This window comes from Hemiscyllium ocellatum, chromosome 21, assembly GCF_020745735.1.
Source record: "Hemiscyllium ocellatum isolate sHemOce1 chromosome 21, sHemOce1.pat.X.cur, whole genome shotgun sequence".
Lineage (NCBI taxonomy): Eukaryota > Metazoa > Chordata > Chondrichthyes > Orectolobiformes > Hemiscylliidae > Hemiscyllium > Hemiscyllium ocellatum.
The window spans coordinates 45,965,330-45,990,747 of record NC_083421.1 but is presented as its reverse complement, the minus strand read 5'-3'; the positions used below and the strand labels follow the sequence as shown (position 1 = coordinate 45,990,747).

At 40.4% G+C, this 25,418-nt stretch overlaps 2 protein-coding genes across 4 annotated transcripts in view; one reads left to right on the top strand and one right to left on the bottom strand.

Annotated features, from left to right (window-relative positions):
• Positions 1-5,764: 5,764 nt before the first annotated feature.
• hspa5 (heat shock protein 5) lies at positions 5,765-13,788 on the top strand. The gene is made up of 10 exons (XM_060841407.1): positions 5,765-5,850; positions 7,504-7,655; positions 7,736-7,967; positions 8,338-8,472; positions 9,334-9,446; positions 9,611-9,765; positions 9,852-10,087; positions 10,811-11,048; positions 11,154-11,321; positions 11,760-13,788. Exons 2-10 carry the CDS (start codon positions 7,543-7,545, stop codon positions 12,320-12,322), a joined length of 1,953 nt encoding a protein of 650 aa, XP_060697390.1. The 5' UTR covers positions 5,765-5,850; positions 7,504-7,542; the 3' UTR covers positions 12,323-13,788.
• rabepk (Rab9 effector protein with kelch motifs) overlaps positions 13,700-25,418 on the bottom strand; it is a 28,097-nt gene continuing 16,378 nt past the window's right edge. For all 3 annotated transcript variants that reach the window (XM_060841410.1, XM_060841408.1, XM_060841409.1), the window contains exons 3-8: positions 23,374-23,525; positions 21,945-22,097; positions 20,257-20,418; positions 19,968-20,117; positions 19,073-19,228; positions 13,700-14,790 (exon numbers count right to left, since the gene is read on the bottom strand). In XM_060841410.1, the coding sequence (XP_060697393.1) occupies positions 14,462-14,790; positions 19,073-19,228; positions 19,968-20,117; positions 20,257-20,418; positions 21,945-22,097; positions 23,374-23,525 (1,102 nt within the window). In that variant the 3' untranslated portion in view covers positions 13,700-14,461. The remainder of the gene's footprint in view (positions 14,791-19,072; positions 19,229-19,967; positions 20,118-20,256; positions 20,419-21,944; positions 22,098-23,373; positions 23,526-25,418) is intronic.

The following is a 25,418-nucleotide window of genomic DNA, read 5'->3' as shown; positions in this document are numbered from 1 at the left end:
TTTTGCCTCTCTTTCGCTCTTTATATAAATGGAAACTTTTACAGTCTTCCTTCATAATACTGGCTAGCTTACCCTCACATTTAATCTTCTCTCTCATTTTTTTTTTGTTACCCTCTGTTGGTCTTTGTAAGATTCCCAATCCTCTGGTTTCCCACTGCCCTTTGCCACATTATATACTTTATCTTTTGCCACCCCTGACATCCCTAGTTGCCTCATCCTCCCTGTACCATGCTTCTTTTTCCTTGGGATGAATCTCTGCTGTGTCTCCTGAATTACTCCCAGAAACTCCTGCCATTGCTGTTTCACTGTCTTTTCTGCTAGGCTCTTCTCCCAGTCAATTCTATCCAGTTCCTCCCTAATGCGTCTGTAGTTGCCTTTATTCAGCTGTAATACCAGCTGATTCTATCTTCTTCCTCTTAGGTTGCAGAATAAATTCAATCATATTACGATCACTGCCTCCTAAGGGTTCCTTCACCTTAAGTTCACTTATCAAGTCTGCCTCCTTGCACAACACTAAATCCAGTATTGCCTGTTCCCTAGTGAGCTCCACCACAAGCTGCTCGAAAAAGTAATCTCGTAGACTTTCCACAAATTCCTTGTCTCGCAATCCACTACCAACCTGATTTACCCAATCCAACTGCATATTGAAATCCCCCATGATCACTGTAACTTTGCCTTTCCTACACGTCGTTTCTATCTCCTGTGTATCTTCCACCCCAGCTCCTGACTATTGTTTGGAGGCCTATACAGAACTCCAACTTTTTATTTTAACTTTGTGGGTTCCTCAATTCCACCCACACATCATCTGAACCTACTTTGTTTCATGTATTGATTTAATTTCATTTCTTACTAATAAGGCAACCCCGCCCCCCTGCCCAACTGCCTATCTTTTCGATAACATGTATTTCCTTGAATATTCAGCTCCCAATCCTGATCCCCTTGCAGCCACGTATCCGTGATGCCTACCTCGTCATACCTGCCAATTTCGATCTGCACCACAAGCTCATTTACCTTATTGCTTCTACTGTGTGCATTCAAATATGACACCTTCAGGCCTGTATTAACTGTCCCTCTTCTCATTGTCATTCGTTTGTCCAGTGTGCTTGAAGTTTGATTGTTAACTCTTTCCAAACAGTCTGTCCTATTTATATCTGTGCTAGAGATTTTAATAACCTCTCCTGCATTCTGCACTCTTACCTCCTCCTTTTAATTCAGGTTTTCTAATTTCCCCCATAATTGCATAACTGTACCCCTCCTCTCCCCCCCCCCCCCCCCCCCCACCACTATTTCTCCCAAACTAATCTCTGAACCATGCATTTACCTGCTTAATCTTACTGGCCCTGTGCCAATTAGTTCATGGCTCAGGTACTAATCCAGAAATTATTACCTTTTTGGTTCAGCTTTGTAATTTAGCTCCTAGCTTCTCTTCTCTCCCCCAAACTGAATGGATCTCTGCACCACGGTTCTGCAGTCAGTCGGCTCACTCTCTCTGCCATCCCCATTCCCGTCCACACAGAGAGCAAAATTCCTGAACCTGTTGGACAAGGACAGGGGCTGAGGCTCCTGCAACTCTATCTCCTGGTTCTCACTCCCTGTCTCACTCCCAGCTACACCGTCCAGTCCCTGACAACTGGCTGAATTCGAGTTAGTTAGTCTAAGGGGTGTGACTGTCTTATGAAACACAGCATCCAGGTAACTCTCCCCCTCCTTGATGTGTCAAAATGTTTGAAGCTCAGACTCTAGCTCATTGACTATGCACCTAGACTTCTTCCTGCAACCAACATTGACTACAGACTTGGTCACTGGGAATCACAGTGGTGTCCATCAGCTCCCATGTCATGCAGAAACAACACTCATCTGATCCTCCATCCTTATTTTACTTAATTAGTTTTGAATTTGTTTTTTAAATTTTTTTAAAACTGTTTTTGTATCTCTGCTTATGCAAGTTGTCACCAATAAATAAATGAACAAGATTCAATTGAACAGAGATTCAAATTTAGCAGACCCCTTATTAGCGATGAAATCACAGCCCTCCTGTGACATCACATTTCAGCTTCCCCCTCAGAATCAGAATCTCTTACCTTCCCAGACAGCTCTCTGTTCACTTCCACTCAGCTCCGGTCCCGAAGTACCAGAGAGGGTGGAAGCTTCTTGCAGGAATGCAATTTGAGGCAAACCCTACCACTATACGAGATTTGACTGTATGCAGGATAACAAGTCATAATGACGTAAATGATTTGATATTTGATAAGCATCTCTGTAATCATAAATTGAGTCCTCAGTGGTGTATTTTCCATCATCTCAACCTGGTACCAGGGTAAAAGACAACCCAGTTGGGTTACATCTTGAAAGTGGTTGGGAAACTATGCAGACAAAAATGGTCAGTTTTGTAACCAACAAAGATAGAAAGAACAGAGGAGAGAAAGCATCAAAGGAGTACCAACAATAAAATTAGAAATATCCCTAAAACTGACCAGATTAGCAAAGAGGTCAAAATCTCCTCTTAGCTCTATATATTGCAAGGAATACAAGCTTATTATATAAATTATCTCTCCATAACTTAATCCCTGTAGCTATGAAAACATTTTAGGGAATCTGTGCAGCATTTCTTTCAAGGTCAATTTATCCTTTCTAAATTACAATGTCTAGAACTGTGTGCCACACACTTGATGTTATCTAACCAGGATTTTTTTTTGCTGGAGAAAATTTTCTTCACGTTTTAATAGTTCAGCACCCTAAATTTAAAGCCGGCCTTTGTGAATACTTTTTTGTGTCTGATAATCACATTTTAGAGATTGGTGTACTTGAATGCCTAAATTTCTTTGGACCTTCAGTGTTCCTTAGCTAGTCACAATTTAAAAGCTATCTGCCAGTTTTTCTGCTCATCAATCTATCGACATCTCCTTGTAATTTTATGCTGTCAATCTCACTAGCTACCATTGTGTCATCAGCAAATTTGGATAAATAGTTTGCTATTGTGTTATGTTTATAGCAAATTTACCTTTATTAATTATCATTCCATAGGGTTGCTCTCTCATTACAGAGAGAGAAGACTGGTGGTGGTTTATCCTGAGGGTCACCATGCTTCAGACAAGGGGAGAGGTTGAGAAGAGTCCTTCATGTTAATATCAGCTGGTGCAGGTACTGAACTTATTCTGTTGGCATCAGGAATCAGCCATCCATTGAACTGACCTAATAAAGGTAAAGTCACTGTCATCCTTGTCGACCATACAGCTGCTCTCTCATTAAGAAAAATTGAGAATGGTGAAGCTTCTGCACCAATCCTTGTGGAACACTTTGTAGGTTTTTTTTCCAATTCCAGTATGTACCCAATATTCTGACACTGTAGGAAAGATATTGTTAAACTTGAAAGGGTTCAGAAAAGATTTACAAGGATATTACTGGGGTTGGGAGGTTTGAGATTTGGGCAGAGGCTGAATAGGCTGGGGCTTTTGTCTCCTGGAGCATTGAAGGCTGTGGAGTGACTTTATAGAGGTTTATATAATCATGAGGAGCCTGGATAGGGTGAATAAGGTTTTCTTCCCCCAGAGAAGGGCAGTCCAAAACTAAATGGTGTAGGTTTAAGGTGAGAAGGAAAATATTTAAAAGGAACATGAAGGGCAACTTTTTCATGCAATAGGAAGTGCGTGTATGGTACAAGGAGGCGGTGAAGGTGGTATAATTACATTTAAAAGGCATCTGGATCAGTACATGAATAGGAAGGGTTTAGAGGGATACATGCGAAATGCTTGCAAATCAGACTAGGTCAGATTGGGATATCTGATCAGCATAGATGAGTTGGACTGAAGGGTCTGTATGAAATCTATGACCTTTTGAATTCCAAACCACATTTATTTGAACTGTTGAACATATTACCCTTTCCTCTCATTTTCTGAATCGACACAATTTTTTGCACTTCAGTCTGCTGTTTAATCTTATCTTTCATCTCTTTTGTCAACCATGACTTTAAATGGTGACGTGAGCTGTGTGTATTAATTTTCTCTGAAGCTAAAGATTATATTGAATATCTCCCATTGTCCAAGTGTAATTTTATCTGCACAGAGTTTGGGGTGGTTCAATGTTGGCAATCTCAGGCAGGTTTGAACTTTGGCCAACAATGCACTGTTTTTTTTCCCTCCTTCACAATCTGTATCTGTCTTCGACTGAATTATCCCTCCAGTCTTGCCTTTTCCATAAATCCCTTCTTCCTTTATCTATTCCATCCCTTTGAGTAAGACCACAGATACAGGGGCAGAATTAGACCATTAAGTTTATTGAGTCTACTCCACCAATCGATCATGGCTGATGTGTTTCGCAAACCCATTCTCCTGCTTTCTCCCCACGACTCTGGATCCCTTTTTTATTCAAGAACCTCTCTCTCAAATGCATTCAATGAGTTAGCCTCCACAGTCCTCTGTGACAATGGGTTCCACAGATTCATCACTCTCTGGCTGAGGCAATTCCTCTTCATCTCAGTTCTAAAGGATCATCCCCTCACTCTGAGAGTGTGCCCTTGGTTCTTAGTCTCTCCATTAGTGGAAACATCTTCTCCATGTCTACTCTATCCATGCATCCCGGTATTCTGGAAGTTTCAATGTGGTATCCCTCATCTTTCTAAACTCCAGCAAGGACTGACCCAGAGTCTCAATCACACCTCCTATGACAAGCCCTTCATTCTAGTAAACTCCTTTGGATTCTCTTCCTTAGATGCAGGGTCCAAAATTGCTTGTAGGTAGTGTTCCAGCATCTCCAAGCTTGTCCATACTTCTAGTTTAGTTTTGTTGTTTGTAATCTGCTGGGCGACTTCAACTAGAATTTGATAGAATTCCAGTATGAATATTTTGGCTCGGTTCCCCCCCATCATCTTTGTCCGACTGGTTGTAATAGATCAAAAACGCCCTTGTTGCTATCTGATTTTTTAACCAAGCGGCCAGTCTACGTGTATATTGGTTGGTAATTCGATTCTGGGGTTCCTCAAACAAACATGATCCTGTGGCTAAAGGCGAACTTTTCCTCCAACCTGATCATAAACGGAAGGGGCTTGGATTTATGTGAAATTTTCTGACTTGAACTTTTCAGCTAAGGCTCACGGTCTTCACCTGTTAACTACGACATTAAAAAGGACATTTAAATTACAAGGACAGAAAGGCCTAACCATTTCGAATACATCAAAGACATATCTGACAGAACGCCAGATGATGGAGTAACTTTCAATGTCAGAAAGAGAAACCACATTTTCTTAAGCATCCACGGAGCTGGGAGAAAACGAGGGCCCGAAGTGCACATGTTTAGAACTCCAGACCACTCGCTCAAAAAGCAGACCATGAAGGCCATCAGAAACGAACGTGAAACAGCCGTCATTCAGGCGCTGAATATTCCAGAAGCCAACATGTGTAGGTACTGGGGGAGGGAAGGCGCGACGGAATGACGCAACAAGCGTGCAATCGTCCGTTAGCAAAGCGGAGGAGGGCAGGGTCGTGATGACGCTACGATTGACAACGATACAACCCAATTGCAACACGGGGCTCGGAGACATTCGGCTTCTATTGGACCAAGTCGGTTCAAAGTCAGTCCAATGGGCAGGCGACGTACGGCCAGGGGGCGGGCCGTCCTCTCCCCTGTGACGAGTCCCCGAAAGCCTGTACGTGTCACCCTCCGGAGTGGCCAGCGTACGCCATGTGGCCAATCAACAGCCTCCAACGCAAGGGCAACCGACCAATCGCGGCGCTCCACGACGGGGAAGTCAGAATTCTATATAAAGGCTGGAACGGGAGCCTTCACTAGACTGGGATCTTTGAAGCCGGCTGTGGTACAGTTTTGTGCAAGTTCTCGAGTGGCAGCGAATAGCGGGTAAGGTGATCATGGGCGTTGAATAGACCGATACTCAAAATGGCAGAATCATCGTGAATAGTTAGATTTATTGCGAGCAATTAACGTTGAAGAAGCGAGGGTTTTTGAGTCCGGATGTTGTAGAGCATAGCGGGGCCGGCTTCCTCGTGCTAGACGGTTCTTTGCCGAGTCTGAGAACAATAGTCTAGAGTCAACAGAACTGTAATCAACTAAAATAAAATTTACATTGCATCTTTTATTCCCTCGATCGGTGTGCAGTAACCTTTGTTACTCGGTGATTCGATTGGGACGGGGGTGTTGCTGTTGGCTGATGTAAAATGGCTTCCGGGGCACTACCTCAATTGGTGTCTTTTGGAGTCATTCTAACGGAATTTATTTGATATTCTTGTTTGTAGTTTGCCGTAAACTTGAAATTTTCCACTTAATTTTCTACTGGGAACCATTGAGTATGCAACACGTTCACTAAGTCGCCGATGCTTCTGCATGTTGACCGCATCAGTCATCAAGAATCCATCTATTCTAATGCCGTTTTTCAGCGCTTGGCCCGTAACCTTTTCTATTTTGGCGTTATAAACGCGCCTTGCGTGTCTTGATGGTTCCTGCTTCTACCACGCTTTTTTTATAAAGCAGTGAGTTTTATACGCTCAGCACCCTCTAAGTGATTTTTAAAAAAATTCCTTTAATCCCTTCTAAATCTCTTGATTCTTGCGTTAAAAAGTGCTTCCGCTGGTTATCAACCTTTAAGGCAGGGGGTGTTTCACCTTACCTATCTTGATGTTTTTGAGTCTCATTTGGGTACCCATTCAGCTTTTCCTGCCCATAAGAAAATTACCTGTATTGATCCCTTTTTGTACACCAATCCCGATTAATCTCTTCTGCATTCTCCAATATCCTACAAATGGTGGCTATGTGGTTAGTACTGTAGCCTCAGTGCCAGGGACCCAGGTTTGAGCCCAGCCGTGGGTAGCTGTCTCTGTGGCGTTGGTACATTTTCCCTGTGCCTGCATGGGTTTCCTCCGGATACTCCAGTTTTCCCCCCATTGTCCAAAGGTGTGCGGGTCAGGTGAATAGCCCATAGTGTTAGGTGCATTAATCAGAGGGAAATGGGTCTGAGTTGGTTACTCTTCAGAGGGTTGGTGTGGACTTTTTGGTCTGAAGGGCCTGTTTCCACACTGTAGGGAATCTAATCTAATCTAACCTAACATCCTTCCTGTAGTGCGGTGACCAGACATGCATGTAGGATGCAGCTGTAACTTAACTAACATCAGACTTAAAGCAATACTTTGATTTGTAGGCACATATCCCACAGACACCATAGTCGACTTGGCCATTGACCCTCAAAGGCAGCAGACTATGCACATCAAAGTTTCTGTGATTCTCTGTACTTTCTGTTCAGTGTGTGGTTGCATGCCGTGTTAGCCCTCCCAAACGTACCACTTCCGGGATTAAATCATGCTTGCCACAGTTCAGGTCATCAATCTTTATATCGTCTTTGGTGTAAGGCTTTTCTTTTGAACCATACCATGGGTTTTCACCAGTTGTGAACTTGCAATGTTGATATTCTAATGTTAAATGTAAAAGTGAGGTTTAATGGTCACATGTAGATGTATGGTAATCATTGACTTGTAATGTTTCCCCTCTCTATCTTTTAAGGAATAGCCATCACTACCAAGGGCACAATCGTGAGACACCATGAAAGGTTATTTGCTTCTGCTGCTAATCAGCAGTGTCTTTGCTGATGAGGATGATAAGAAAGAAAGTGTTGGTACTGTAGTTGGGATTGATCTTGGTACAACTTACTCTTGGTAAGTTTGAGATATGTTTGTCTTTTTGTTTTTTAAATTTCAAATTAAAACAACTGGTAATATTGACTACTTTTTTCTAGTGTTGGTGTCTACAAAAATGGACGTGTGGAAATTATTGCCAATGACCAGGGAAACAGAATCACTCCATCATATGTGGCCTTCACAACTGATGGTGAACGTCTGATAGGTGATGCTGCGAAGAACCAGCTCACCTCTAACCCAGAGAACACTGTTTTTGATGCCAAGCGGCTTATTGGGCGAACCTGGAATGACCCAGCAGTACAGCAAGATGTCAAATACCTACCTTTTAAGGTAATAAGATTGTGCTTTCCTCAGTTCAAATATGGGTTTTCAGGGCTTAATACTTAAGGTCAGTTGCAGAATTATCTGATTTTAAGGTATAAGTGTATGAATGTAGTACTTGAGGTAAGTTTGAATAAAAGTGTAATATCAAGTCTTAAATTATCTGATTCCTTTGTTTAGGTCATCATTGACCTCTATTAATGTTGTTTTCTTTTGTTAGCTGAATTCGTACTTTAATGTCTTCTGATCTTTTGCAGTTTAAGCACAAGTAGGTTCTGGTGTTTAAGTAAAATAGGTCACCTGGTCATGTCTACAGTCAGATTTGTTGGCAAGTTTTGAGAACCAGGCGTTTCACCAACACACGTATTGTTTTGTTTAGGTAATTGAAAAGAAGAACAAGCCTCATGTCCAACTTGATATTTCTGGTGAGGTCAAGACTTTTGCTCCAGAGGAGATATCTGCCATGGTATTGACTAAGATGAAAGAAACTGCTGAGGCTTACCTTGGCAAGAAGGTATCTGCAACTGGTTCACTTTCTGATCCAAATATATGGTTATGGATAGGGTAAATAGGCAACGTCTTTCTCTGGTGTTGGGAAGTCCAGAACTAGGAGGGCATAGGTTCAGGGTGAGGGGAAAGATGAGACCTAAGGGGCAACTTTTTCACACAGGGTAGTATGTGTATGGAATGAGCTGCCAGAGGATGTGGTGGAGACTGGTACAATTGCAGCATTTTAAAAGGCATTTGGATGGGTATATGAATAGGAAGAGTTTGGAGGGATATGGGCCAGGTGCTGGCGGTTGGGATATCTGGTCAGCATGGACGGGTTGGACTGAAGGATCTGTTTCCATGCTGTACATATGACTTCGTTTAGTGCAATTTTGACTAGATATATGTAAATCTGTGCACCCTAAAGCAAATCAGTTATTTTGGAGGGTCTTCAATTGGCTTGCAATTAATGAGCACTTCCCTAGCCTTTTTTCAAAAGAAGCTGGAAATGTTGCATTAGAGGAATTTACATTCCAAGCTTGTGGATTCTTGAATGAGCCCAAAGTGTACTATTTTAATCCTTGAGTTTCAATTAAGATCGAATTACAATCGACATACCTTCTGTTGCATCTTTCCTGTTCCAGGAAATGAGCTTGTCTTCTGTATTGAGCTGCAAGTCGTTGCAACTTTAGTGATTTGGTCTGTTTTGTTGTCTTCCCACTACACAACCAGTTGAAATCCTAGTGTAGAAAGTACAAATGTAAACATCTCTCCCAACATTGGATAAAGCATTTGAATTTTCTTCTCCTGTAATGAATTGACAGGAGAAATTTGACACATTTGCTATAATGTATTTTCTAAAATATATCTCCATTTTATTGTGTAGGTCACACATGCTGTGGTAACAGTACCTGCTTACTTCAATGATGCTCAACGTCAGGCTACAAAGGATGCTGGCACTATTGCTGGTTTGAATGTCATGAGGATCATCAATGAGCCGTGAGTATTCTAACAGGTGTTAATGAGTTGGTTAACCCCAAAATGAATCATTTGAAACCTTTTTTTATCTGACTGTGTATCTTGATGGTCTAGTTGGGAATTTATATATTTTTAAGCGTCTTGTTGAGAAGATTTCATTTTTTGACTTTTTTTCCCCTCTTCAGAACTGCGGCTGCAATTGCCTACGGGCTGGACAAGCGAGAGGGTGAAAAGAACATTCTGGTGTTTGACCTTGGTGGCGGTACTTTTGATGTGTCACTGCTTACTATTGACAATGGGGTTTTTGAAGTGGTTGCTACAAATGGTGACACTCATCTAGGTAAGATTGTATATGTAAATGTACATGTTACATTTTAACATTTTAACTTGTCAGAATTGATTTTTAAACCACCAACTTTTAATCAGGTGGTGAAGACTTCGACCAGCGTGTGATGGAACATTTTGTCAAGTTGTACAAGAAGAAAACTGGAAAAGATGTTCGAAAGGATAACAGAGCCGTCCAGAAACTTCGCCGTGAAGTTGAAAAGGCCAAACGCGGTTTGTCTTCCCAACATCAAGCTAGAATTGAAATTGAATCTTTCTTTGAGGGTGAAGATTTCTCTGAAACCTTAACACGTGCAAAATTTGAGGAACTGAATATGGTGAGTTATGCTTCAGATTGCGTTCTTGTTTAATTAAAATTGAACTTTGATTATTGTATTGACTGAAAAATATTCCTTGAGGCTTGGTTATGTAGACTTCAGTCTTTAAGTGATGGTACTTCGCACTCTAAATTTGGAACCTTGTGTAAATGCATGCTCGAGCATGTGCATCTGAATTTTTACCCATTGAAATGTTGCAAACCTTGTTTAGATTATTGCCCACTTGTTGTGAGATGAATAAATCAAAGTATAGATTTCCAGAGAATCTAGTCTCTCGTGCAAAATATCCCATCTTGGAAGGACTCCTGAATGTTTAGTCTTAGTTCAGCTTTGGACAAAGTTTATAGGCAACTTTTTTCTTTACAATATGTAGTCACTTTCTGTCTGAAGTTAAAGATATTACTACTTTTTCTTGCATTTGTTGTCACTAGGTTGGTTTTAATACACTTTGTAGACGCTCAAGTTCCTTTCCCTAACCAGTTAAATTCTAGCACTGAAAATTGAATGCTGTGTAACTAAATCTAATTTCTTGCTGCTTGGTTTACTGATTTCAACTGGGCATTTGAGCAGTGTACTTAATTCTCCATCCTAAGTAATAAATTAGTTTTAGTTATTCATTCCATTTATTGCATTTCACAAGCTTGATTTAACATAAACTAAAACAAAGTGGAAGTAATGAAGCTAATCATGGACAATAACAAGCTAAATTGTCCTTGTCATCAGGACCTCTTCCGATCAACCATGAAGCCTGTGCAGAAAGTGATGGAAGATGCTGATCTGAAGAAAACTGAAATTGATGAAATTGTACTTGTGGGTGGCTCCACTCGCATTCCTAAAATTCAGCAGCTGGTAAAGGAGTTCTTCAATGGCAAGGAACCATCTCGTGGAATCAACCCTGATGAGGCTGTGGCATATGGTGCAGCAGTACAGGCTGGTGTCCTCTCGGGAGAGGAAGATACTGGTAGGTGCCAGAAACTGATTGTAGAGTTCATGTTACTGCAAATTAACTTGCTGTGAAATGAATTGGTTTTCTAACATGCCGGTTTCTAATTAAACACAAATATAGGTGATCTTGTTCTCTTGGATGTTTGTCCTTTGACTCTTGGAATTGAAACTGTTGGTGGTGTCATGACCAAGCTAATACCACGTAATACTGTGGTTCCAACTAAAAAGTCTCAGATCTTCTCAACTGCTTCTGACAACCAACCGACTGTAACAATCAAGGTCTACGAAGGTAGGTTGCTGTTTACTGTGTTTTGTATAATTAAACTCTGCTACAGGAAGCTGCAGCCACCATGTTCTGTACTGTTCCATAGTCCACAATTGTCAATGGAATTCTGCAACAAGAAAATCACAGGAACCCTGGTTTGTCTAGCCTTGGGAAACTGTAGAGTTTGCACACTGTTTGTGGGTTTCCTTTTCTAGGTGCCCTGATTTCATCCATTGTCCAAAGATGTGCAGGTAAAGTGGATTGGCTGTATTAAATTGCCCATAGTGTCCACGGATATGTAGGTTAGCAATGGTAAATGTAGAGATGGTGTTTGCCTGGGGTTTTGTCAGATGGGTTGCTCTTTAGAGGGTCACGGTACACTCTTGGCTGAATGGACTATGGGGATCTATGATGTAATATCTTTGTCACAAGGCTGACATCCATAATCATTGTTTTTTTTAGGTGAACGACCACTGACCAAAGATAACCACCTGCTTGGTACCTTTGACTTAACTGGTATTCCTCCAGCACCTCGTGGTGTTCCTCAAATTGAAGTCACGTTTGAAATAGATGTAAATGGCATCCTACGTGTTACAGCTGAAGACAAAGGCACTGGAAATAAAAACAAGATCACTATTACAAATGACCAGAACCGTCTGACCCCAGAGGAAATTGAGAGAATGGTGAATGATGCAGAGAAATTTGCTGAAGAGGATCTAAAACTTAAAGAACGTATTGATGCCAGAAATGATCTGGAGAGCTATGCCTATTCTCTGAAGAACCAGATTGGTGATAAAGAAAAACTTGGTGGTAAGCTATCAACCGAGGACAAAGAAACTATTGAGAAAGCTGTGGAGGAAAAGATTGAGTGGCTTGAAAGTCATCAAGATTCTGACATTGAAGAATTCAAAGCTAAGAAGAAGGAACTTGAAGAAATTGTTCAGCCAATTGTAAGTAAGCTGTATGGAAGTGCAGGTGGACCTCCTCCAGAAGAGGAAGAGGAGACTGAAAAGGATGAGTTGTAATCTAAGGACTTCAATTTTGTAAATATTGGACTGTTTGAGAAAGATTTCTGAATGATAAGGACTTAATTCTTGAATGTATGTGCACAATTTTCACTTGAGTGGACTGAAAATTCTCAAAGGCTCATACTTTCTAATGCAGTTTCAGCATGAGTTAGCCAGAGGGAGAGCTTGATTGGGAAATTGAGTTGTCAAGGCTGAGTACAATGTTCTCCAGTATCCATTTTTCTATTTATTTGGAATCCCTTTGTTTGGTCTGTCAAAGTGTAGAATGTTTTCTACTGTATTGACCAATAAATGTTTTGTTTGATACAAACATTACCTTGTCTAGAGGGTGTAGATGTCTTTGGGAAAGAATGCTATTATTGAACTGTATCTTTCAGAGTCTTGACTTCATTGGAGTTTCAAAATTAAGTAAAAATAACTTTTTTTTGATTTCAGATTATTTTGACATGCATCTTGAATGCACCAAGTGTTTTGGATTGTGTACCATGCCACAACTTAATCAAATCAGTGGCAATTTTTTGTGACTTTAAATGCTGATTTTAAACTCCTAGGAAAGTAAGGTTCTGTTGTGTGCATCAAGTAGAATGAACAGACAGCATGCATGCATGCATACATACATACATACATACATACATACATACATACATGGCAGACTTGGCTATTCAGTTAAACTTGCTCTGACCAACCTTACGTTGTTTTCCCCTGTCTAAGTATGCATCAGGCTTTGATTAAGTTATTTCTGCACCTGCTCAAAAGCAATAAGAAATGCCAAACACTTCCTTTTATCATATTTTGGCAACTGAGAAAAGGAATATTTCTTGCCTCCCCCTCCCTCCCATTTAAGCCTGCAGAAGAAACTAATGGACTGACTCACCCAGAAAATTGATTGATTAACCCAGTCCAGCATATGTTCCATTCACAAGCTGTCATAGCAGTTGCTACATTTTGGATGGTTACAACAGCTTCCAACAAATGCTGCAACTAACTAGAGTAGATGACAATTGTTTTTTTTGGGTTGAACACATGTTTAATCTTTGCATATTAAGTAACAGGTGCTATTTCTCAGGTGAAGGTTCACCTGATTCCAGCATTAACATGCATAAATGGTCACACTCTAATCATGAGGTTCAATGTGAATTCAGGGATAAATTTCACTAATCCTAGGAGAGAAATACTTTTGATCTTTACAGATGAAAAGAACAAACCTTCCTCTGGAAGAAGAGCTCTCATCATTCTTGGTATTGAGGTTGACTAAATCCACATCCACAGACTGGCATGTTTGTTCCAGTATAAATAAGGCTTACTGTGGCTATTGAAAAGGCACATGAACAAAATTGTAGGATGTACATTTTCAAGCAACTTTTATATTCCAAGTTCAATTGATTTCAACTTTATTTTTTTAAAGATGTACAATTCTGTAAGAAACAAACATTGAAATTTCAATAAAATACCTGTACTACCCCTGTGAAGACTAATTTTATACCTACACAATGTCTTTGGAATTCCACATTTAGACAGCACTTCATACTAGCCCTTCTGCATGAATTAAACAAATTCTAATCTTGTGACAAATTTAATCACACTTTAAATAGAATGCACAGTGGATGAAAATTACAGGTATGGTTCAGGGTGTCATTGAAATCAGATGTTGACCTTGGTCACTGAGGAAAGAGCTGCCTTATTGCTGATTCTCTAATCATATCCAATCTAAAATTTTTATAACCTCTAACAACACTCCCTCCACTTTAACTACATTACTTCATACACTTTGAATCATGTCAATTAAATTAGAATTTAACTATGCAGGATATATTTTGTACGCTTGTCCTGTTCACATTATCCCAGTTTCAGTAGGGCTGAAAATAATTTCAACATCTCTCAGTAAGTAGTTAAGGAAAAGTTCAGAGAAGTGAACAACATTACACAGTATAAATATTTCAGGTTTAAGTAAAGGTGAATTGGAGTTTAAGAGACTGGAAACTCCTGGCTTTGCTGGAGAAGGTGGTATTTACCACATGCTGCCAGTCCTAAGCACTTACAGCATCCACACCTTCTGTTATAACATGATTTCTAAGTATGTTCATGTGGAACAAGTTTTGTAAACAAGTGGTAACTATACCAAGGGAATAAGTACAGTTAATAACCATCAACTAGTGTGACAAAACAGTCATTATAAATTTCTCCTTGAGTGTCCATTCCACCAAAAACCAAACATAGATGCACAATGTTCACAGTTTGATTTTGAACTACTGAACAATTCCTTGGTACAAGATTTCCATCAGCCTTGCTTTGCTGGCTAGATTCCTCACATGTGTTCCCGTTAGGTGATTGTTCGTCACTATTTTTTTCAGGAGTGGAGGCTTCATTTGCTTTCCTTATTTTCCAGGGTATCACACACATAGCGTGATCCAGCCGTCCTGCTGGTAGCGAGGAACCAAATTCCAAGAGTGTCCAGCAGTTCGTTTCTAATGAAAAGAAATTAAATCTGTAGTTTAAATAAAGCTCAAACAGAATCTGACAGCATTGCTGTCTTCAGTTTTGAAAGAAAAATGTCTAAATGGAGAACTTAAGTGTTTACTTGCATGATTGAAATGTATTATTGCCATGTGTAATCAACTATGGGAATATAGTAAAGTGTACAAAGTTGCCATTCTCTGGTGTGATCATGGTTACAAACAACAGAATAAAAAAACCCAGCAGAAATAAAAGAAACAGCAAAAAGGAAAGAAACACTAAATCTAAAAGAAAAATGTCCAAATTAACTGGCAATGGAATTTGTTATCCAAAACATGCAGATGCATGAACAGAAGTTGCTAGAAAAGCTCAGCAGGGTTGGCCACATCTGTGAGTTTTATGAAATGTAAACTCTTAAGTTCTCTCCACAGATGCTGCCAGACGTGATCTTTTCCAGCAATTTTTGTTTCTGATTTCTCGCATACGCAGTTCTTTTGGTTTTAATTTAGTTTTAGCAGATGCATGAAAATAGGCTATCTTTTGTCATCTTTGTCAATAGTTCAGGGAGTAGGGTAGAGTAAGGATGGTGGATCTCCTAAAAAAATTAAACAGCACAGGAAAATATTTTTAAAGTAGTAAATTTCCCAATACAAAATATCCAAAACTAATTCTAGAAAACAAGGCTAAGTCAGTTCAGCTTCCCTCATTTTAGGATGAAGCAAGTATTATTTCTAGGTTACTGGTAACCATGTCTGTTTTAATATGACTAATTACAATGAAATTATTGTGGATAGCTGAACACAGATTCTCAAAATAGTTAACAAAACAACCACACAACAAAATTTTTATTTGCCAAGGAGAACCTACTTATGAGGTTTATTGAAAATCAGAAAGAGCTCATTCTAACATACCATATATACTTGAGTAATAGTCACATTTTTCTTCAGGTTAAATTTATGGAGTCGACTAATACATGGACACTATTTTTGAAGGGCTGAAATTCATGCCCACCAAAATTCATACTGTATCATTAGCAGAAGCCCAATTGATCGCTAAACGGCAGAGTGGAAGACTAGGGGCAGAGTGGAAGACTAGGAGCAGAGCGGATCAACCGGCACACTGGAAAGTTGGAGTCGGACGTGACTCAAACGTTAATCTGTTATCTGTGAAGCACTAGGGTCACCTTTTACATGAGATACATGGAAAATTTCAGATTATTTTGCCAAAAATAGGGGTCGAATTTTACATGATATCAACTATTACTCTAGTATATTCACTAACATACTGGGACTGGTTTGATTTTCAAATTAATAACTTAATTTTTAACTTAATAATCCATCTCGGAACAAAAAAGTGCAGTTGGGAAGTCATGTTGCAGCTGTACAGAACATTGGTTAGGCCTCTTTTGGAATAATGTGCAATTCTAGTCTCCTTCCTTTTGGAATGATATTGTGAAACTTGGAAAGGTTCAGAAAAGATTTAAGGATGTTGCCATGGTTGGAGGATTTGAGCTATTGGGAGAGGCTGAATAGGCTGGGGCTGTTATCCCTGAAGCGTTGGATGCTGAGGGGTGACTTTATAGAGATTTATAAAAATCATGAGGGGCATGGATAAAGTAAATAAACAAAAGTTTTCCCTGGGGGGGTGAGACAGGAAAGATATTAAAAAGGACATAAGGGGCAACCTTTTCGCATAAAAGGTGGTGTGTGTATGGAATAAGCTGTCAAAGAAAGTGGTGGAGGTTGGTACAATTGCAGCATTTAAAAGCCATCTGGATAGGTATATGAATAGGAAGGTAAAAAATGAGGTCTGCAGATGCTGGAGATCACAGCTGAAAATGTGTTGCTGGTTAAAGCACAGCAGGTTAGGCAGCATCCAAGGAACAGGAAATTCGACGTTTCGGGCATAAGCCCTTCATCAGGAATGAGGAGAGTGTGCCAAGCAGGCTAAGATAAAAGGTAGGGAGGAGGGACTTGGGGGAGGGGCGATAGAGATGTGATAGGTGGAAGGAGGTCAAGGTGAGGGTGATAGGCCGGAGTGGGGTGGGGGCGGAGAGGTCAGGAAGAAGATTGCAGGTTGGGAGGGCGGTGCTGAGTTGAGGGAACCGACTGAGACAAGGTGGGGGGAGGGGAAATGAGGAACTGGAGAAATCTGAGTTCATTCCTTGTGGTTGGAGGGTTCCCAGGCGGAAGATGAGGCGCTCCTCCTCCAGCCGTCGTGTTGTTATGTTCTGCCAGTGGAGGAGTCCAAGGACCTGCATGTCTTCGGTGGAGTGGGAGGGAGAGTTAAAGTGTTTCAGATATGAATAGGAAGGGTCCAGAAAAAGGTCAGGCAGCATCCGAGGAGCAGGAATATCAACATTTTGGGCAAAAGCCCTTCATAAGGAATGAGGCTGGGAGCCTCTGGGGTAGAGTGGATAGATGGGAAGGAAGATTGACAAATTGGACAGATCATGAGGATGGTGCTGAGCTGGAAGGTTGGAGCTAGGTAAGATGGGAGGAGAGGAAATGAAGAAACTGTTGAAGTCCACATTGATACCATGGGGTTGAATGGTCCCGAGGTGGAAGATGAGGCATTCTTCCTCCAAGCGTCGGTTGGTAAGGGAGTGGTGATGGAGGAGGCGCGGGACCTGCATGTCCTTGGCAGAGTGGAAGGGGGATTTGAATGTTCAGCCACGGGTCAGTGGGGTTGATTGCTGCGTGTATCCCAGAGTTGTTCTCTGAAGTGCTCTGTGAGTAAGCATCCAGTGTCCCCAATGTAGAGGAGACTGCATCGGAGCAACGGATATAGTAAATGACATGTGTGGAAGTGCAGGTGAAACTTTCATGGATGTGGAAGGCTCCTTTGGGGCCTTGCATGGAGGTGAGAGGGGAGGTGTGGGTGCAGGTTTTGCAATTCCTATAGTGGCAGGGGAGGGTGGGTTGCTAGGGGGCATGGACCTGACCAGATAGTCACAGAGGGAATGGTCTTTACGGAAAGCGGATATATCTTTGGTGGGGTCTGTCTGTCAGTGGCAGAAATGGCGGATAATAATGTGGTGTATGCAGAGGTTGGTGGGGTGGAAGGTGAGGACCAGGGGGGCAGTTCTGTCCTTGTTGCGGTTAGAGGGATGGGGTTCGAGGGCAGAAATGTGTGCTAGAGGGCATCATCAACCATGTGGGAGGGGAAATTGTGGTCTTTAAAGAAGGAGGCCATCTGGTGTGTTTTGTGGTGCAACTGGTCCTCCTGGGAGCAGATGCGGCGGAGGAATTGGGAATACCGTATAGCATTTTTGCAGGAGGCAGGTTGGGAGGAGACGTAATCCATGTAGCTGTGGGAGTCGGTGAGTTTGTAGAAAATGTCAGTGCTGAGTAGGTTACTGTTGATGGAGATGGAGAGGTCCAATAAAGGGAGGGAGGTATCAGAGACGGTCCAGGTGAATTTAAGGTCGGGGTGGGATGTGTTGGTAAAGTTGATGAACTGCAAACCCACTCCCACACCTCCCCCCTCACCTCCATGCAAGGCCCCAAAGGAGCCTTTCCATCCATCAAAGTTTTACCTGCACTTCCACACGTCATTTACTGTATCCGTTGCTCCCAATGAGGTCTCCTCTACATTGAGGAGACTGGATGCCTACTCGCAGAGCACTTTAGGGAACATCTCCGGGACATCCGCACCAATCAACCCCACTGCGCCATGGCTGAACATTTCAACTCCCCTTCCCACTCTGCTGAGGACATGCAGGTCCTGGGCCTCCTCCATCATCACTCCCTTACCACCCAATGTCTGAAGGAAGAACGCCGTATCTTCTGTCTTGGGACCCTTCAACCCCATGGCATCAATGTGGACTTCACCAGTTTCCTCATTTCCCCTTCTCCAACCTTACCCCAGTTCCAAGTTTCCAGCTCAGCACCGTCCTCATGACCATCTTCAATCTTTCTTCCCACCTATCCACTCCACTCTCCTCTCTGACCTATCACCTTCACCCACACCTCCATCCATCTATTGCACTCTCAGCTACCTTCATCCCAGCCTCACCCCCCTACCATTTATCTCCACCCTCGAGGCTCCCAGCCTCATTCCTGAAACATTGATTTTCCTGCTCCTTGGACACAGCCTGACCTGCTGTGCTTTTCCAGCAGCACTCTAATCTTGACTTTGATCTCCAGTATCTGCAGTGCTCACTTTCGCAGAGTTTAGAAGGATATGGGCCAAGTGCTGGCAAATGGGATGAGATTAGGTTAGGATATCTAGTCGGCATGGACGAGTTGAACCGAAGGGTCTGTTTCCGTGCTGTACATCTCTATGACTCACCAATATGATATTTATACATGGTATTCAAAGCTCCTGTGACATCCATACCACCAAAGATGAAGATGTACTTTCCATGATAAATTGCAGAATGAGCTGCACAACCTTTTGGGATATCACCCTTCATTTTTATTTTCTTCCATCTCATGTTAACCGCAGCTGTATATCAGACACATTAAAAATGAGATAGGTTTTCAGAATGTATCCAGGTTATTACTGATACATTTTTAAAAGTTAAAATTGTTTGCTTTCAGATTAGGCTTCAAGTAGTAAGTTTACAGTAATTATTTCTGTAATTCCAAAAACTTTTTTTTCTTCTGTCAATGTTTTTAATTCTTTGACATGGTAAACCTGACAAGGCTGGCATGAATGGTCATTGAATCTGCCATTTCAGAAAGCAATTAAGAGTCAACAGCATTGTTGTGGTTCTGGGTTCATATGTAGGCCAGATACAATAGGGACAGTTTCCCCAAATTTCTTTCTCTGAAGGATGTTTGTGAATCTGATAGGCTTTTAAGTCAATTGAAAATAGTTCAATAATTATATTTTATACTTTATGGTTGCAAAGGCTACTTTTTAAATGTGAGTTTTAAAAATACATTTAACGACCATCAGCTGCCATGGTGCAATTTAAAACCATGTTCCCAGAGAATTAGGCAGGATCTTTGGTTTCATTACCACCTTGCCAAAATTTTCACTGAAGCTACTGAGTTATCAATTTCTGCTGCATTTGTTACAATCTCTCTAACCTCACTTCCCCTTGCTTTTTGTTTCCTTGCACTGGGATGAATACTAACCTCAGCAGATTAGCCTGTTAATCTGCAAAATTTCCAAAATACTTCCAATCACCAATAAGAATTTTCATATCTTAAAATAACTGATTATGTCCAGGACCTACCTGTATCAATTACATGCATATCATTAAAAAATGTGTCTCCAGATAATCCTCCATGGATAAACAATTTGCTACCTACAGCAATCATCACATGGCCATGTCTTGGAGCTGGTGGGTTTCCTTCTGTTGATTGCTGTGACCAGCCAAGTGTGGCTAAAGAAATACATGTATTAGCATTAGTATTTTCAGTGGAGAAAAAAAAAACTGTCAGTTCCTAAACACAGTTTAACTAGCATTTGCAATATTCAAATTCTCATATGCCACAGTGAAATTGCATTCTGCTTATTTATACCTTTATCAAACACATAGAGATGTGTATCTTGTACAGGTTCTGCTCCTTTGTCTCCACCACCAAATACATAAAGGCAATCTCCAATAGCTGCAGTAGAGCCATGACATGTCCGGGGTGTAGGTGGTGTGCCATTTATTGTTGGACTTCTCCACAAACCAGTTTCTGATTTAGACAATACATAGATTAAAGGAACAATTACGTGATTTTTGTGTGTTTTGATGCTTTAAATAAAAGGCATTAGATCTTCAATTAAAATGAGTAACAAAAGTACAACCTCAGCAACACACATAGTAAAATTAAGTTTTAAAAACTAGCAAGAACATTTACTACATGCAGGAATGAAACTCCATAATTTTAAACATTTCCTTTGATGGAAAGGCTAAGGGACATAAATTTCATGAAAAGGGCTATTTGCCAAACTTTGTGGTGAATTTAATTTGTTTCGAGAGTGCAGTGCAAATGCAACAACTTATTGAAATGCACAGATAATTGATGATGGGCTATCAATTTGCATGGTTAATGTTATGAACATAAGGGGCACTGTATCTTTCAGAGAGTTAAAAGCTAGCAGAACTACCTGACACAGCACCAAGTGTTCTGAATAAGATAACAATATAACATTTGATTGAACAGTTAGATTAGCTGGGTTGCCTGGACATGACAAAAAAAAAATTCAAATTCTGCCAATCAGTTTAAATTATTAACCAAAATACCAAACTCCAATCAAATGTGAATTTAGTATACTGACAATATTAAAAACCAATGAAACAATCCAATGCTTTGGGCTATCAGAGGGGAAAAATTGAACAGTTGAGGGGAGAACTGCCAAACCACCAGCATGTACAGACTGCCCAAAACACAGCTCTCTTAAAAGATACCTTTTATCTATCAATGACCTGTGAAACAGAATTCCCTAAGAAGAAGAAAATCTACAGAGGAAGATACAAAGGGAAGATTCGACAGTTGCCTGGTTTTGAAATTTGAATTTTTGGTAAATCTTACTCAGGGGTTTTATCAGACTAGTATTATAGAAGGGAAAGTAAACAATAGGTTAGAGGAAAGAGTTGTAAATAGTTGTTAGTTAATTATTCTCTGTTATACTTTAAGAAATAAAGTTGTTAATTTTTACTTTAAATAGTTCTTATCCTCTTGAATTTTCACAGATTATAGCAAGGGGTGAATCTTTTCTGTGTGTTGGGTTTAAATTAGAGGAGGGGTTTACCCTGTGTCATAACATTAATTTTTTTTCAGATATTGATTCACCTGCTTTGCATTTCTCTTACATATTTCATTTAACAGTATTTCATTTTCTGTTTAAAAATGATAAATGTTTATTTATTACATTTGCAATATATATTTTTTTAAAAATTCCATGCAGAAAGTGCAACATTCAAATGAATTTAATTTTTTAACACTATAAAAGGTTGCAAAATAAAGTTTACGGTTGATCACACAATGATACTGTTCCTACTAAATACGTACTTTTTAAAAACATACAGTATGGAAGTTTGAGGGAATGTGAGATTTGCAAATATAATTATCACTCTGGTGTCTTGTTTCTCAAAAATGTTCTTATGTGTAAGTCACAAAAAGATATTGACATTATACAAAAGTCATTAGGCTTTAAGAATCTGGTTGATTGAAACTGAGTAATGGCAGTAGGTTCAACATGTTAAATATAATATTACCGAAATTCAAAACTTGAACACAGTTCCTGTTTGAACATTCATCTGCTCCACCAAACAGCCAAAGGTCACCAGGTTTGCTCGCTGAAATAAAGCTGGAGTGCTCATAACGTGGAAGTAATCCCTTCCACTCTGGTACATCCCACTCAAGTTTGCCTATTTATCAGGAATAAAATCAGTAAATGTAATCATAAGCAATAAAAAGAGAATCTCAATGAGGAAAGTTGGTACAACAGGCAATAACATTAGTAATAGTACAAATAATTGAAATAATAGACTGTTCAATTAGTATTGCATTGAACATGCCCTGCTAACCAGGAATCATCCGCATACTGCCTCAACATTACACAACTGGGTCCAGCCACTAAAACACTGCTACTAAAAACAAACATTGCAAAAGGTGATTCAGTGGGTTGTAAAAGTGGAGAAACAGAAGAGAATAAGAATGGAACCATGATTCCATTCTTATTCTCTTCTATATTAATTGACAATGATTAGGTCCAAGCATTCTTAATTAGAGAAGTGGAAAATATCCACTGCAGAGGCAGTCAAGAGTTTTTCACACATTATCAAGAAACATTAACTGAATATTTTGAGCAACTCAGTTGTTTAACATGTGAAAAAATTTTTTGAAAAATACACTTAAAGACAAATTGTTGGAAATACATCAGACACATTGTATATTCTACACAACTTCAATATTTACATTTTGTGCACAAAATGTTTCAATCCATCAGTAACCAATAATACTAAAATGTAGCCCTAGAGGAGCATGAGAATGCTCACTCATTACAGAGAGAGATGACTGGTGGTGAATTTAATCGAGGGTCAACATGCCTCAAGTGAGAAAGCTGGTTGAGAAGGTAGTACCCTCATCATATCCTCAGCTGTTGGCATCACTCTACATCACAAACCAGCCATCTGGCAAACTGAGCTAATTGGCTCCCTAATAACAACAACATTCACAAAGTTATCCAGTGGCCTTGGTTTTCAGTCCCAGACCTTCTAGAGTCATATTTGGAACCTTATTACTGTGTCACTCAGTGTTATGTCTTGGATTCTCCCTGAAGGGAAGTTAAAATTGTATTTCATTTTAGAGTCATTGTGAAATCGCAGAGCAGGATTGTTGGTATTTTAAATCCAATATAAGTATTTAACCTCATGAATTTATTAAAGCAAGCAACAAGGAGATATCAAGGAATAAAAGAAAACATAGCTGACACTGTGAAATCATAATGCAAGGTTTGTTCTGAGCTAATATGAAATGGTACTACCAACTATTACACAGGCTCTGTTGCATGGAGAGGGAAGGAAAAACAACTTCAGCAAAGTTAATTCTGGAATTTCACATTAATAAAATTTAAATTTCAAATCAACCAAATGTTAACAGTTACAAGCATAACAAAAAATTAAAAAAAAACAATATTGTTACCCAGATCTAATACATGGGCATCAGAAAAACTTCCATTAGGATTTGCTCCTCCAACTATAATGACCTTCCCTTCCTCAGAGGTATCTGGTACAAATGTGAGAGTATGACCAACTCGAACATCTGGACTCTCCCCTCTTGGTACAAGAGTATACCTAAAAAATTGGGGAGAGGGGGAAATGTGGGAGAAAATAAACAATCTCAAATATTGCTGTATGTTTCGCCAATAAATTCAAACTCACTCAGTGACAAACAGGCCATAGTCTTTAAGCCGTCTAATCTGTTCTCTTTTAAGAATGTCAATATTAACTTCCTGTTCTCTGTTAAGTACTATATCATATAGAGACCATCATTTATTGAGAAATTTACTGCAGAATATTTTCACTAACAGATTGCTGTCATTTTACTTTCTCTCCAGTTTAGGTTATTCTATAGTATTTGAGGTTAGGTCTACTTTGAAAAGAAAAAAAAGCATGTACTGGGTCACCCAATTGTATTGCCATAAATATATATGGCCCAAACTAACATGTTCAACAATAAGGTTAAATCACTATTTGGTTACTTTCATCAAGATACATTTGGTGTCCTCCTGTGTCTAAAAGTTACAGAAGGGTCCAAGTCTATTGGTGAATACCGCAAAATCATTCTCCAAGGTGACCAAGTCAGATACAAGTCACCAAAAAAAGCGACACTCTTCACATGGATCACTCATGTACTGGATTGTAAATGGGAGACTCATTTGTATGTTTCTAGACTACAACTCCTCCCAACCTACCGCCTGCAAAACAGCTACCTTCTACACCTCCCTCCCATCTTACTGCCTTCAAAAACACCATCCCCTATTCCCACCTGTCCTCTGCCCACCAACACCATTCACCCAGACTTCAAATTCACCTGGACCATCTTTGACTTCTCCCTCCCCTTCCTAGACCTCTCCATCTCCAGCAACCAACTAACCACAGACATCAGCTACAAGCTCACTGTCTCCCACAGCTACCTAGACTACACCTCTTCTCATCCTATCACCAAAAACGCCATCCCCTATTCCCAATTCCTCCGCTGAAGTGCAGAACCTACACCCACACCACTCCCCTCACGTCCGTTCAAGGTCCAAAATGATCCTTCCACATCAGACAGAAATTTACCTGTACCTCCAATGTCATCTACTGTATCCGTTGCACCCAATGTAGTCTCCTCTACATCGGAGAGATAGGATGCCTACTGCAGGATCATTTCAGAGAAAATCTTTGGGACACCCGCACCAACCAACCCCACAACCCATGGCTGAACACTTCAACTCCCCCTCCCACTCGACCAAGCACATGCAGGTCCTGGACCTCCTCCACCGTCAAACCCTTACCACCCGACACTTGGAGGAAGAATGCCTCACATTTGCCTTGGGACCCTGTAATCACAGGGGATCAATATGGATTTCAACAGTTTCCTCATTTTGCCTCAACCCACATTATCCCAGTCCTAAGCCGCCAACTTGGCACCACCCTCCTGACCTGTCTATCACCTTTCCCATCTATCCGCTCCACCCTCCTCTCTGGCCTATCACCTTCCCCCTCACCTTCATCTACCTATCGCATTCTTAGCTACCCTCCCCCAACCTCAACCATCTCCCATTTATCTCTCAGCCCCTGGCCCACAAGCCTTATTGCTGATGAAGGGCTTATGCCCGAAACGTCCTGCTCCTCAGATACTGCCTGACCTGCTTTTCCACACCACAAACTCGAACCTCATTAGTACGCTCTCCAACTTGTTTGCCCTTATATTAATGGAGTGACTGAACACAACTGATGAAGGGGTAATAGGTAAAAGTTGAGAAAAAGGCCTGTTAAACTGTGAATCAAATACTGCTAGCTTTGGCACTACAAGTAAAAATGATATATTATCTTTATCAAGCAATGGAGTAGAAGGTTGGTCAAGTAAGTTTTATGAACTGGTACGGAAAATATTTGTATCCAATATCCTGTTGTATACATTTGTACACTGGAGAATTCTTGATTTCATGCATTTCCACCAGAAATTTCCGTTATGTTTTC

Coding starts and splice junctions, on each gene's coding strand:
- hspa5 (XM_060841407.1), top strand. CDS start 7,543: ATGAAAGGTTATTTGCTTCTGCTGCTAATCAGCAGTGTCTTTGCTGAT. Junction 7,968..8,337: donor TCAAATACCTACCTTTTAAG/GTAATAAGATTG, acceptor TGTTTTGTTTAG/GTAATTGAAAAGAAGAACAA. Junction 9,447..9,610: donor ATGAGGATCATCAATGAGCC/GTGAGTATTCTA, acceptor TCCCCTCTTCAG/AACTGCGGCTGCAATTGCCT.